Here is a 16147-nt window from a genome sequence, read left to right on the forward strand (position 1 = left end):
TTAACAATAAATCAGTTGTAAATAAGGTTCGTTTTTTTTTGAAAGAAATCCAGGCTTGTCTAACAGAGAAAGAGCTAAAAAGTTTCTGATTTTTTGGTAATAAAAGTAAAGACTATAACTACATGTCTTTCCGAGCAATTTAATACCCAAATCATCCTGACAAATAAAACTCCACTGTCAAAACACTAGCACAAAAACTTAAGATTCAAGTTTTGACAAAATTTAATGACTAGATTTTGATGGACCACAGGATTTGCATAAAATGTGACTTTAGTCAACTTAGCGACAAATATCATGCTTCAACCATTCGTGGCAGTGTAAGCAACAAATATAAATACAAACTTATGAACAAATATGGCAAAAAGTTGCTTTTATGGCAAGCAATTTGTAGTTGTGGAAAAAAAGAGTAGAGCTTTTGTGATGTCATCAACTATGATATTAGAAATTTATATTCAAGAGTGCCTTCAAAAGCAACTTTTGCCACTCATTTGATCACACGCTAGGCCTTATTTGTTTTGGTCTGACTTAGCTTTGTGCTACTAGAAAGGTTAATTTGGTACCATAAAAGCTCAATTCCACCAGTAATGTATGATTATTTTTTTAAAAATAAAGAAAAATTTTAACTTTAAAAGTATTTTTTTGATCTCATGCTTTATATTTGTTTAGAAAATAATAATAGTTTAACAAATATTTATTTGTTTAACAAATTAATGAAAAAAGTATATAATTGTTCCCTTTTGTTTGCCAAAAAAATAAATATTTGTCCAATGAATTAAATTTAAAAAATATATTAAAAGAATTATTAAACACTGACTTGGTATGTGGCATAACTAAAACTGAGATATGTTGTGGATTTAGCTAAGTTAGTGACGAATAACCAAGTTTCACTTTTTTTTAAAAAAATATTTACTATTAATGTTCTAAATAAATACTATTAATGTTCCAACAATTATAATCAAATTACCAATGTGGATGACAGCACAGTGCAGCAGAATGATAAGGTTTTGCATAAACAAAAAAAGATACAAACCTAAAGATTTTAGAGGCAGAACGGTGTAAATGGATTTGTATCTTTTCCCCAAAGATGATAAAAAGATGCAAATCCGTATATCCCCTTCTGCTTCTATTTTAACATAAACATATACCCCCTTCTGCTTCTATTTTAACATTTAACACAAGCATCTTTCTACCACTAAAAGAGTTTTTGCCTCTATTATTCTATCAAAAAATTAGAAAAATGGTCTTTTGCATCCGTCTGCCTCTGAAGTACATATACATATGAAGTTTGTGTATATATATATATATATACATATATATATATATATATATATATATATATATATATATATATATATATATATATATATATATATATGCATATATATATGCATATATATACATATATATAATCAAAATTAAGAAAAACAACAATTTATGGAAAGGTCACCCCAAACCCAAGTTCATCAGTTGCCAGCACCATGTGCTAGACCGCGTTCTTCGCATTGTCATGGACGATGAGCTCCATGGGTCAACTAAATCACCAAGCATCGAGTATTTGTGCAGGGTTTGATGAGTAATATAATAAATTGAAAGCAGCCTTCAGCAATGGTAAAACTGAGATTATGGAAACAGGCGGCTGAAGAGATGACATGAAGTTTCTCTACCGCCTCACTTGTGTCTTCCGTCACTTAACTGAGATGAATGAGATCCCCTTTGTGAATTTCAAACAGATCCCAAACATCAGCAATGCACACTGGAACTCTCGTGCCATTCTAGCCCTTCTTGCATTTATTCTGATGCCAGAAATCCGGATCAGGTTGCATAAAATCTGTTCATTTCTTACTCATGGGCTGACCATTGGTTCAGCAGTCAATTATTCCGCGTTGAAGATTTTGAAGAACTATCTGAAGCTCTGAATGACTACCCAAAAGCTTTCAATTGCTTGAAAATCCACTGGAAACAGATGAATCAACATTGCCTGAAGCAACCAGTGCTGTGAGTGTGCCATTAAAGTTATGCAAGAATTGCACGACTCCTGCCGCAACAAGGACAACCTCCCACTGAGATTCATCCTATCTAATGACATTATCATGAATATTTGACTTCCTTGTGCGTTTGAGGATCCTATATAATGTTGTATGAATGTGACTCTACAGCTTGTGTTCAATTTTGTTTCTGCTTGCAGTGACTTTAAAAATTTGGCCAAAAAGCTAATAAATAAAATTCTTAAAATCATTTTGTGCATTAGGTTTTTATATCAAATTTCCTTGAATTGAATATTTTATTTAATCTTAAATGAAAGCTCATCAAATTATGATACATTATTGCTAAAGAACAAGTTTGATGAATTATTAATTGATATTGAAATTAAGCAACCATAACTTGTAATGATATGAGACATCATGGAGTGAATTATCAACAGCAAATATTCCTTGTACAGAGTAAAAGGTTAGTAGTGAGGAAAACAACAAGCAAATTTTAGATTCAATAAAATACTCCTAAAAATTGTTAGAAAAAAATCAATATTCAGGTTTATTTATATGTGGTGACTTTAATTACTCAAAAATCAAATGAAGTGACAAAAACTGAACTGCAACCATATTCATTTCTCTCCATTAAATAGAGAATTTGAGTGTCTGTTAAGAAAAAAACTGTAAACAGTCAGTCTTAAAACAAAGGAAAATATATGGTATTCTAATCCTACCATTTAGACTCCGTATATTAACCACTCTGAAAATTTTTTTACATTAGCCTGCTCTGTTAACTAGTTTTGGTGCTGTCTTTCTCATCACATCTCAGCGATGGAAAAAACAGCACCAAAACTAAGTTGCGATGCCAACAGGCAATATTGTCTAATTTGTAAGTTGCAACCGTAGATTTTTAAATAATGGTTGCTGAGAAATTTTTTAAATTTAATTAAAACAATATGAAAAGTTCAAAGAGTTTGTATCTCTTTATCGCGCTAAAGTCGAGTTTTAATTCTCCTAGTGTTTAAACTATATATCAACTTCAAACTGTGTACCTTGTACTATGTCCTTTCCGTTTAAGAAATTTGCAACTAATTATTCAAAAATTGTTTTACTTTTAAAATGAACTTTTCTAAGGCTAAAAGGAATCTTTAGTATGAAACATAAAAAATATTATTCAAATTTTCAACTATAATATTTTAGTATTCTTTCAAAACCAAAAAAATTAACTATATTTAAAAACATCTAAAAATAACTATTAAATAATATTTAATATAAAGTGCTACACCCTAAAAAATATGGATATTTTTGTAAAAAATTTTGTCCAAATTTTTCTAATTATGCTTAGTATGGTTTCAATGGAGAGAGAGTTTTATGTAATCTCTACAGTGCTTTGTCTTAGAGCATATAGAAAGCTTTATTGTCCACCCAATCCATGTTTTGTTGCTACAGTCCTGTAATACAGGACTGTGTCATATTATACAGTGATATGATGCAATCGTACAGTGTATGATTATGTAATTAGAAATTGTTTCTTTTAAGTAGCACTTTATGTATATAACTATAAATTTATCTATTAAGATCATCTTTTTGTAAAATAATTATTAGAAGGGGGTTAGGCAAAAATCCATGCCGCTACCTTGGCCACCGCATAGAAATTTTACCATATGCTTGTTATAAAACACCGCTTAGCATGTGCCTGTTATAAAATTATTATTGTTAAATGTTTTATAAAATTCACATGCAAGCTAAAAAAAATTATTTATGTTTGGCTTATGTCATTTATTATAAAACTAAATGGGAAATTATAAAGACAAAATAAAGAAACTTTGAAAAAGTTTTCATAAGAAAGAATTCAACATTTTAGTCATTACTATCCAAGAGTTTCTAAATTTGGTAACAGTTAAAATAATAATTAATATTATATATATATATATATATATATATATATATATATATATATATATATATATATATATATATATATATATATATATATATATATATATATTTGGTAACAGTTAAAATAATAATTAATATTATATATATATATATATATATATATATATATATATATATATATATATATATATATATATATATATATATATATATATATATATATATATATATAAATATATAGATCTATAGTTTGTGCTCCTACATCGACTGACAAATAGCCTGACTCGCAAAGGAGTGCTGCTACATCTACTGACAAATAGCCTGACTCGCAAGGGAGTGCTGCTACATCGACTGAGGGTTTGGTTGGGGCAGGCAGTCCATCATTATTAAAAAAAAAAATTCCAGTCTTGCATTTTAATTTTTACTTTTTGTCAACAAAATATGGAAAAAACTTTCGGACAACATCTAAGGGTTCTATATATATATATATATATATATATATATATATATATATATATATATATATATATATATATATATATATATATATATATATATATATATATATATATATATATATATATATATGTATATATATATATATATATATTTATATATATATTTATATATATATATATATATATATATATATATATATATATATATATATATATATTATCTTCTGTATGCTGATGATATTGTCCTGTGCACCAAAGATCTCCAAAATTTACTTGACTTATACTCTAGTCATGCTTTAAAATGTGATATAATTTTAATCAATAATATCAGCAAACAATATATTTAAAATACATATAAGCTCTGAACAGTGGGTACATTAAAATCAAATGCAAAATACATTTCTTTATATAATAAAATTCATTTTAAAATTTATTAAGTACATAAATAATGTATATGAAAATATTTTACAATTAAGGATCAAAGCATATAAATATCATATAGTGTATATTTAGCTTATTTATTATAAAAGTAAACTTGTTTGTTTATGTTTGTTTTGATTGGATACCATTTTTTATTTTTCTTAATATTGAAGAAAATTCCTCTAATAGCAGTTTTAACTGTATGGTATAGCAGGATTAGATTTAGCTAAATTTACTCCTGCCTTTAACCAAATGGAGACAAAAGAATACGAGTTTATTTTCTTGCTGCTGTTAAAAATTGTTGTTTAACTTTTAATCAGCCAATAGCCTATTGCAGGGTTTAACAGAAAGAAGTGAATATGGCTGCTGAATATTACTTTTTAGATGCACTAAATGCTTGTTTATTTCAAATAAACAACAAGCGTATTAGAATTATCAATAACAGAATCTTTAGCTAGAGTTTTTCAAATAGAACACATGTTAAACTTTATTTGAATATTTCTTGAATATTTTATTATTCCTTGCTTGTTTGTTTTTTGTTTCAAATGATTTTAGCATATTGTTATACATATAAATATATATATATATATATATATATATATATATATATATATATATATATATATATATATATATTACAACATCTTCTTTTACAACAAGGTTGCAAGCAACAACTATTAGAGTTGAAAGTTACTGGAAGAGAAAAGGTGAAGATTGTAGAGCAAGATAACGATTGACAGACAACTTAAAGAATTGCAAGTTATATGAATCAGGAAAGCAAGATGAAGGAAGCAAATTTCAAAGAACTGATGTTCGAGGAAAAAAACTAGATGAGTAAGAGTTTTTGGAGCACTTAGGAACAGTCACAGAAAAAGGATGACACTTAGTTGAATGACAAGTAACATGAGAATGAAGTTTAGTAGATGGAATAAGAGATGCTAGCTCTTTAGAGTAGAGTCCATTGTAGTATTTGTGGAAAAGAGAAAGAGAAGCAACATTACGATGATGTGATAATGGTTGGAAGTTGGCTGCAAGAGCAGGTCCAACTATGTTTACAATGCGTTTTTGCACCTTGTCTAAAAGAGAAAGGGCATTTTAGAAGATCCATCGCAGTTATGGCAACAGTATTTCATACAAGGCCGGATTTGAGATTTATAGAGATTTAGAATAGAATCCGCAGTAAGAAAGTGTTGAGCTCGATAAAGAGATGTAACCTTAGCAGATGCTAAATTTGCAATCAATTTGATAAATGTTTTCCAAGAAAGATCGGAAGTAAAAGTTAATCCTGGAAGATGAAGGGTACATGACTCATCGAGTACATTACCATTTATAAATATAGAAAGATTTCAATTATTGCGGATTGGCTGAAAAAAAATGGGTTTATCTGAATTAAAGTTCACCAGCCACTGTGAGAATATCTGGAAGATCGTTAATGTAAATTTAAAAGAGTATAGGGTCAAGAATTAAACCTTGAGGAACCCCTGAAGTTACAGGATATGAAAAAGAGTGCTGTCCATTGAGGACAACTTTTATACTTCGATTGGAAAGGATTCAATAATCTTAAAGATGTTACCAGATACACCATAAGAAGAAAGCTTATGGAGAAGACCAGCATGCCAAACTTTATTAAAAGCTTTTGAAATGTTAAGAGCAATGACCTTAACCTCTCCACTTTTATCTAATGCACAATAAAACCTAACAGTTATTACTGTTAGTAAATCAGCTGTAGAACGAGAAGATGGAAATTCATATTGATGAAAGTTAGTATAGTAGTAGTATCATAGTCAGAAAGTTATTAGATTCAAGATGAGAGATTAAGTGTTTGTTAATTAAAGATTCAAAAACCTTGCTTATGATAGGAAGAAGACTAATGGTATGAATCAGATCGCTCTCCAGAATTTTTTGAAAATAGGAATTACAGATGCCGCTTTCCAGCAGGCTGGAAAAAAAGACTCTGATAAGCACTTGTTAAATAGTTTTGAAAAGTATAGACGACAACTCCAGAGAACACTTCTGCAAGACTATAACAGGTATATTGTCCGGACCACAACTTGCTGAAGAGTCTAAGCAGGAAATCACTTTAGATGCAGAAGCTGGAGTGATACGAATGTCAAGCAATGGATCAACCTGTTGGTCGGCTAAATCAGGTAGAATGCAACTAGTGGAGTTAAGAGATGATATTGATGAAAAGTTCTTAGCAAACAATTCAGCTTTGTCTTTAGGTGAGGTGACAAAGTCTGAACCATACAAGAGAGGTGGAATTACAGATTTGTCCTTATTATTGATACTATTAAAGATTTTCCAGAAGTCACGAGAGCCTCATTTTTTTGATAAAATACAAGATTTCATGACCTGAAAATAGTGGGTTTTGGCATTAGACAAAACCTTTTTATAATGTTTCTAGCAGTAATAAACAAACGTCTGTTTTTTGGAGTATGGTTTTGCTGATGGATATGAAAGTAACGTTTTGATTGGAAATTGCAGAAGCGCAATTTGAGGAAAACAATGAAGAAGAGTGAGGCTTGACCTGGAATTGTCAAGGGGGAATAAAAGATACCATTCCAGCCTGAATCCATGAAGTTATGTAAGAAGCACATTTGTCAGCAGGAAGACAAAAGATTTCTACCCGAGGGCCATCACAAAGAAAATCACAGAAAGAGTCCCAATCAAGGTAGTTGTAAGAGGCACAATGATAGGGGGATTTGATGATGAAGAAGAATGAGATAATAGTTTTAGAGAGATCAAACTGTGATCACCTAAGGGTGAATGTGGAGAAACTGAGCTCTGACTAGGATCAGAAACAAGACATAAGTCGAGTAGAGAAGGTAGATGATTCAGGTTGTCTGGAAAGCGAGTAGGAAAGTTGCCTATTTGAGTTAGAGATTGAGAAAGGCAAAAGTTGTGGGCTTTAACGCCTGCAGAGTCACTGACACTAGAGCTGAGCCATTTAGTTTGAGGAGCATTAAAGTAACCAACAACAACAATATTGGTTGATGAATTAAGAAAGAGGGCTTGGTCAATATGATCAGAAATAAAATCAAAAAAAGTGCAGTCTTGAGATGAAGGAAAGTGATGTAGAACAAAGAGAAAGGCGATGGAGTGAATTGATGAAGAGTAAAGTGGTGCTAAATGAAAGCACATAAAAGAATAACCTGTGGATTTCCTGACAAATGAATGAATGGTGAAATGGGTGAATTCTTACAAAATGTAATCTAAATGCCAAGACCAAGCATGTGACTATTGGAGTCTTTACGAATTAAAGGAAGATAACCGTCAACACTAAGATTGCAAGATGAGACAGCTGAACTCAAATTAGTCTCACAAAGAGCAAGTAGGTCTGGTGAACTTTGCAAGAGATAAGACTTAACAGAAGAAAAGTTACTTTGAAGACCATGAATATTAGTGAATGACAGGTTTAGAGAACTTGGTGATGACAAGGGTTTTTTGTGTTTTATAGTTTTTTGGTTCTTTGTTCAATTTTAAATTTGTTAAAGAACTTGACTCTAATTATAGACAGTTATCAGTACACTGTTTAATAGCCCAAGCAATTGTCTCATTACTATTAATAAACCCTAAGCCATAACAAAGGGTTTCAAATGTGGTCTTGACAATGCACACAAAAAGTACAAACAGGGACACCATCCATGCGCAACATGGCACTGTTAATACTTTGATATTTTTCAGCTGTTGATGGAATCAGCCTCTCTGAGAGCTTCCACAGAGTTCAGGAAACCTGGTTACCAGCTGGTCTCAGAACCATAAAACTGAGTTTTAGAGGTGTACCCTCATTATGTGAGTGAATTGCCCAGTCACAAAAACAGAGACATAAGCAAAACCTATGCATTGTGTCAAGATGATCCAGCATTCAACATTCTAAACTGAAAACAGTGTATTAAAAATACATCTGCGCCATATATATATATATATATATATATATATATATATATATATATATATATATATATATATATATATATATATATATATACATATATATATATATATATATATATATATATATATATATATATATATATATATATATATATATATATATATATATATATATATATATTGGATTAATAAACTAAAATTGATGTATTTTAAAGGGGTAATTACTGTTATGGTCAATTTATTCAATGTTCAATGATTCCATTTGTCCTTAAATGTTATGAAATTTTATAGTTTTAACTAAATGTATTAATTCTTTTTTCAAAGACAAGTTTTAATGTATTTATTTTATTCATATTTGGTGTGAATTTAAAAACTCATTTTTGTTAGGTTTTATGTGTTGAAAAAATTCATAAAGAAGACACTTGCATGAAACTGTAAGAATTTATTCCTTTAGTATTATTTTGAAAATTGTCACCATAAAAAACAGAAATCAAATGAGTTAGATTTATACACACACACACACACACACACACACACACACACACACACACACACACACACACACACACACACACACACACACACACACATATTCCTGTAGTAAAGGCTTCGAATTTACTATTTGGCGTAAAAAATGGCTCTTAATGACTCTTTGTTTTAAAAATGACAAAGTCAAGTACACTTTATGTAAAAACCAGTAAATTTAATTGAGGAAGCTAATTAAAATTTATCATTTTTTTTAAGTCACAATGACCTAACTTAATAGACTGAAATGTTTTTTATTTTTTTAAATAAAAATAAAAACTTGCTAAATATTTTTATTTTTGTTTTTTTACTGTTTAACATACATTAACTGTTAATTAGGTAGAGCATGCAAGGAGTGCAGCTATATTGACTGACAAATAAGTAAAACATGCAAGAAGTACTGCTGCATCGACTGAAAAATAAGTAAAACATATATATATATATATATATATATATATATATATATATATATATATATATATATATATATATATATATATATATATATATATATATATATATATGTATTTATATATCTTTTAAAATCATATTCTTGTTATACGATATATATATATTTGTTCAATTTGATTAAAAAGGCTGTGTATAGACTTTTTGTTTTAGATATATTTTGATATAATTATATATTTACAATATTTCAGCATTATCAGGTGTAATAAAAATTGTTACAAAACTACATAAAGTAAACCGTCAAAAAAAAAGACATTACAGGCGTAAAATAAAAATAGTTTTTATTAAATAATATAATGACGTCAGTTCAAATTTTGACCAAAAGTAAATGGTCTCCAAGTTCTCTTGTTTTTATTCATTATATTTTCACCTTTAATTTTTCTATTCTTTTTTAAAGAAGATTTTTCGTTTGCATTTCGTATCTTCAAGTTTTTTGTTTTTTTTTCTCGTTTTTTTGTGAATCTCTTCGCCGTAAAGAGCAGTAATAAATTCTTTTAAAATCATATTCTTGTTATCAATATTTATATTTGTTGAATTTGATTAAAAAGGCTGCGTATAAAACCCAGAGGTACTTTTAGAATGCATACAGATTGGAAAATAGGCTATAGCCCTTTTGTATATTAGGTTAAAAACCAAATATACAAAAGTATTTCCAGAAACTACTTCAAACAATTAGGATGCAAAATATCTTCTATAAAGTTGTCTTCTATTTCACAAGCTTTAATTTTTACCGTTTCTTTATGTTTAACCAGACAAATGAGAATCTTAAAGAAACAGTTTTTACAATCCTAATTTTAATTTGAATTTGTTGAATGAAATGACGCAATGTTAAAGATATTAACTTCAAGCGTTCGGGGAAAAAACTGCCTATCCAGATTTTTTGCAATTTTCAAAAATCATTTGCTTTTTCGAATAATTCCGTTTCATTACCAAGATGAGTAATCTGCTCATCATGGGTCTAATTTTGGGTGAAAGTAAAGCAACAGCTTTAGAGAAGCAGTAGTTTCCCATGGTTGTTGTTTCCGTGGTTGTTTTGCAATTAGTTTTATAGTGAGCTAAACGTTTGGTGTCAAAAGTTTGTAAAAGATCTGTCTAGCTGGACTGCAGCTGAAAGTAAAAAGATCTTAGATTTTTAGTTATTTATTCAATAATCAATAAAGCTTATACATAAAAAGTTTAATTTTGATGAAGGAAAACTACACCAAGCTTTCATATGCTGACGATTGACAATTGCTGCAGTGGAAGTAGTATCATAAAAAGTATTTTTATGATACTACTTTGGCTTCAACAAGAGTTAGCTGTACATCAAGTAGATCCTGCGCTAATTTATTCTAACGATTTGCAACACGGTTTTTAAAAAAGTGCTAACATTCTGGGTAACTTTTAATTATATGATGAGTTAATTGACGACCTAAATGTGTTTGAGGTTGGCAAAAAATCGCTGACCTCGTTTTTATGTTTTATGGTAACCCCGTTGTGTTAATTTTTTTTTTTGCCGACCTGATTTCAACCTCTAACAGTTTGAGGTCTGCAATTTATTATCAATCTAATTTTTCCTATTTCCGAGGGTTGTGTTTGTATATATATATATATATATATATATATATATATATATATATATATATATATATATATATATATATATATATATATATATATATATATATATATATATATATATATTTGATACTTTAAGATTCATATTAGAATGTTAATGATAAATTAATATAAAAAATAGACATAAAGGTTCAAGTGATAAAAGAAGTACTAAATGTTAAGAAAATTTTGACTTAGTACTTCTAAATGTTAAGTCAAAATAAAAAAGTTTACTTAAGCCACAGCCAAAACATTTTTGGCTGTAACATTTAGTAACTTAATTTTGTTAAATGTGCTTTTTTTTACTTTGTATATACTTTTTGGTTATAACTTTTTGTTGATTTTATTTTAGCCATTCTGAAGCCTGGGCATTATCTGGTCAACAATATGCAACAAAATTTAATGAAGTACACAGATTTTAAATGATATACGTGTAGAGATGTTTATTTAAAGTTAGATTTTCATTGTTTCATACAATTTATTTTTAAACAATTCTCAGCCATTTCAATATAGATAGCAATGTCATTTTTTTTTTCTAAATCATATCTTTAATTTTGTTATCATAGTAAAATCTACATTCAAAATGAAAAAATACATTTTTTTACTTTTATTGTTTTGCTTTTTTTTTTCCTTTATGTTTAGAAGAACACAAAAAATTTAATTGAAATCGATTTATTGTTGTATCGGCTACCACAATTCTCTACTGACATACTTGTTATCATGAATAGTCCTTTGTGGTAAGTATTCTTATTTATATATTCTATATGTGTAAGTATATATTTTAGTATTTTGTTATGGATGATTTGTTTTTATGAATGGTTAAATATTTTTGTTTCCTAATAGTTTGTAAGTCTAGTATTATAGGCATGTTCATTAGTGATGTATCGATTATTTAGCATTAGTATTGGCTTAATCTGACACTTTTTGCACAATTAGCATCGGTCTTTTTTAACTGATTTGTCAACTTTCTAATCAATTGCTTTTTTTAGATTTTTTATTCTGTATTATGAAATAGAAAGATGTGAAATACGTCAAATAAAACCTTGCGATTTTTCTTTTGGACCTTGTCTAAAAGAAAAATCGCATCATTAGAAGAACCAGCCCAAGTATGATAACAGTATTCCATACTAGAAGTAATAAGAGATTTATTTTACACAATAAAGAGAGGAAACTCTAGTAGATTTTAATTTTTTAATGGATTGTATATAGTATATAGGTCAGAAGTGAAAGACATTCAAAGAAAATGTAAGAATAAAGAACCCAGTTGTCCTGTTGTTTTTCAATGGATTCCCAAGATTCAAGAATCAACAAGATATCGGTTTAAGAGATTGATCGGATTAGCAGATTTATCAGATTTAACAGATTAGCTTGTTCTAAGCTATCTAAAAGTGATGACTTCTTGTCATGAATGTAGTATATAGTTGTGTCATCAACAATTGTAACAGAGTTGTGTCATCAACAATTGTAACAGAGTTGTGTCATCAACAGTTGTAACAGAGTTGTGTCATCAACAATTGTAACAGAGTTGTGTCATCAACAATTTAACAGAGTTGTGTCATCAACAATTGTAACAGAGTTGTGTCATCAACAATTGCAACAAAGTTGTGTCATCAACAATTGTAACAGAGTTGTGGCATCAACAATTGCAACAGAGTTGTGGCATCAACAATTGCAACAGAGTTCTGTTATCAGCAATTACAACAGAGTTGTGTCATCAACAATTGTCACAGAGTTGTGTCATCAACAATTGCAACAGAGTTGTGTCATCAACAATTGTAACAGAGTTGTGTCATCAACAATTGCAACAAAGTTGTGTCATCAACAATTGTAACAGAGTTGTGGCATCAACAATTGCAACAGAGTTGTGTTATCAGCAATTGCAACAGAGTTGTGTTATCAACAATTCTAACAGAGTTGTGTCATCAACAATTGTAACAGAGTTGTGTCATCAACAATTGTCACAAAATTTGAGTATAAAAAGATTTTAATGAATTATTTAAACTTTTAAAAACAAATTAATCATAGAAATTTACTTTTACGTCATTTGTTGATGTTCCCAGCTTTTGTGTCATTTAATGATTTTTAGTCTTACAAAAGTATTTTCCAGAACTCTCTTTAATTCTCTCTGAACTATTTAACAAGTACTTGGCTGAATCTTGTTTTCCTGCCTGCTGGAAAACGGTTTTAATTTTTAAAAACTCTGGAGAACACTCGAACTATCTCCTACTATGACTCCTCTAACTATCTTCCAATTAGTTTTTTTTCCACTATTAGCAAGCTCTTTGAGTCTTTATTAACAAATGTTTTATATCTCATCTTTGTCTAATAACTTAATCTCTGATAATATAAATTTTGATCATCTCGTCTCATGGCTGACTTGCTAACTGTTTTAACAGAAAAGTACATTCGATGATGTGGATGACGTGGCAGGTGGAGTCTTGACATATTAAAGCTTTTGATTAAGTTTGACATGCTGACCTTATTCATTAGCTTTTTTCATATGGTGTATCTGGGAAATATTTTGAGATTATAAAACCATTTATTTATATCACAGTTTTAAAGTCATCCTCGAAGGCCAACACTCTTCTTCGTTTTCTGTAACTTCTGGGGTGATGCAAGGTTCTTTCTTCGGTCCTGTATTATTTCTTATCTACATTAATAATCTTGCTAAAGGGCTTGCAGTGGCTGGTGAATTTTAACTCAACAAAATATTTATTTACTGCAAAAGTTAGGATTTACTAAGGTTGCTTCTCTTTATTGTGCTCACTATTTTCTTACTATCGGATTCCTATCTCTACTTATTGACTTAAATATTCGATTTATTCAATTAAATATTTAAATAAAAATTTATACTTAAATCATTTATACTTTGCTGTATAGAATACTATTCTCATATTTAGGTCGGTTTTTCCAATGATACTCTTTCTCTTTCAGACTAGGTTCAAAAAACGCTTTGTAAATGTAGTTGGACCTGCTCCATTTGCGAAGCTTAAGCCGCTATTTCACCATCGTAAGGTTGCATCTCTTTGTCTTTTCTACTAATGCTATCATGGTAACTTGCCAAACGAATTATCATCTTTAATTCCATAAACCAAAAATCATTCTCGGTTATCTTTTCATTCAGTTAAGTTGCATCCTTTTACTGTATCTATCTCTGCATACTCTAAAAACTTTTATTCGTCTAGTTTTTTTCTTCGCACATCAATGCTTAAGAACTCTCTCTCATCCTCATGTTTTCCCGACTCATCAGGGATTATCTTTTTCTGGAATTCCGGACAATTCTTAACTTTTGGTTTTTCTGGATATCCAAAACATTTTCCATACAAGTTAAGGTATATATTTTTGTAATATATTTGTTTTTTAAGCTTTTCATTTACCACTCATACAAAAATTATAAAAAGTTTATAACATATTTGTAACAACTCAGCTAAATGCAAATTTAAGATGAAAATATATTCCGGATTTTTTCTGGATTTTTAACCCAAACAATTTTTCGGATTTTTAAAATATGACCTGGATGATTTATGGACTCATATAACCTACAACTTTTCAAGTCTTTTGTAAATTTTTTCATTGCATTTTAAAAATGTTCTTTGTTTTCTTGTAACTTCCAACTTAATAGTATTTGCTTGCAGGATTGTTGGAAGTGAATTAATGAAAATAAAAAAAGCGCAAAAGTCCCAATCTTGTGCGCCTAATAAATTATTTAAACTCTCTCAAACTCCAGGATGAATAACAATATCAAATTGGGGTAAAATTAAAAGACAGAGCGTTAAATTTACTTTTGAACAAAAAGTAGATGAACAACTAATAGTTGATTTTGAGGTTAAGTTTGTATTTGCAGCAAACCAAACTGTAAAAATTGAAGAAAAAAATTTAATGAATCAGACCATCAAGCTAGATTCACATATAAGACTGAATCTAATATTTCGAAAATAGAAATTTTATTTTCTTTGAGGTTACCGAGACGAAACTTAAAATTTGTTTTTAGGCTCTGCTAACAAACTAGCGTCAGTGGAAAGAGTCAGAAAAAGATTTTTAACCACGGTGTTGTTTTTCAAAAAATAAAAAACAGATTAGGTGATGATTTTATTATTAATTAATTAACTTTAATGCCTTAATTTTAATGTGTCAATTTAATTATGGAAATTCTAGAGAGTATACTATAGTACAGTAGTATAGTATGTACTTCCATGGTTTAATTAAAAACAGTTTACAAAAATTTAACTTGAAATTGAAATTCGCGGCACTTTATTTTTTAAATCTATAAACCTAAGCATTACCTAGGTAAATTTTAAATTTCCCATTGCAAGAAAAGTATTTTTCCGGGTAATAGAAAATCCAGACATATAAACAAGCAGGTATATTATAAGAAACTTTATTAGGCCATTTAACAGTTATATAATATATTATTTACTGTTAAAATTAATTGTTAATTTTTTTGTATTATACAATATATACTTGTATATGGTATTGTATAATAAAGCTTGATATTTTTGTACAGCGTTCAAACATCAACCATCGATATCTGGACAAAAGATATCTTTAAACAAATGGCTTGTTCGTTAAATATAATAGACTCTACTATATTTGTGTAACATGGCAACATTTAAAGTTACAAGATCTTAATGAAAAGTATTTATATGTACTATATAATTTTACTGTATTAAATAAATATTTTCATTCTTAAAAATTATTTTGTATTTATGAAATAAATAATTGATAGTTTTGTTTTATGTGCTGCTTCTGCGTTGCTTAAACTAGGCTGAACAATGAAAACAGAGAAATATGAAAGAGTAGTGGTAAAAAAAAAGTTCTGTAAAGGAGAATAAGAAATGCAAAAAAGATAATCAAATAGTTGTTCAGATTGAACAAAATTTTAATAATTGGTTGATTGATTTTATATATATATAGCAA

At 28.8% G+C, this 16147-nt stretch overlaps 1 protein-coding gene across 2 annotated transcripts in view; it reads left to right on the forward strand.

Annotated features, from left to right (window-relative positions):
- Positions 1-15923, forward strand: part of LOC100206232 (ran guanine nucleotide release factor) — a 28490-nt gene extending 12567 nt beyond the window's left edge. Inside the window, exons 4-7 of one of the 2 annotated variants that reach the window (XM_065799966.1) lie at positions 9029-9075; positions 11583-11637; positions 11873-11967; positions 15735-15923. In XM_065799966.1, coding sequence (XP_065656038.1) covers positions 9029-9075; positions 11583-11637; positions 11873-11967; positions 15735-15828 — 291 coding nt within the window. In that variant the 3' untranslated portion in view covers positions 15829-15923. The remainder of the gene's footprint in view (positions 1-9028; positions 9076-11582; positions 11638-11872; positions 11968-15734) is intronic. The other variant, XM_065799967.1, reaches the window with a different exon arrangement.
- Positions 15924-16147: the final 224 nt, after the last annotated feature.

The sequence above is a fragment of the Hydra vulgaris genome, chromosome 06, assembly GCF_038396675.1.
Source record: "Hydra vulgaris chromosome 06, alternate assembly HydraT2T_AEP".
Lineage (NCBI taxonomy): Eukaryota > Metazoa > Cnidaria > Hydrozoa > Anthoathecata > Hydridae > Hydra > Hydra vulgaris.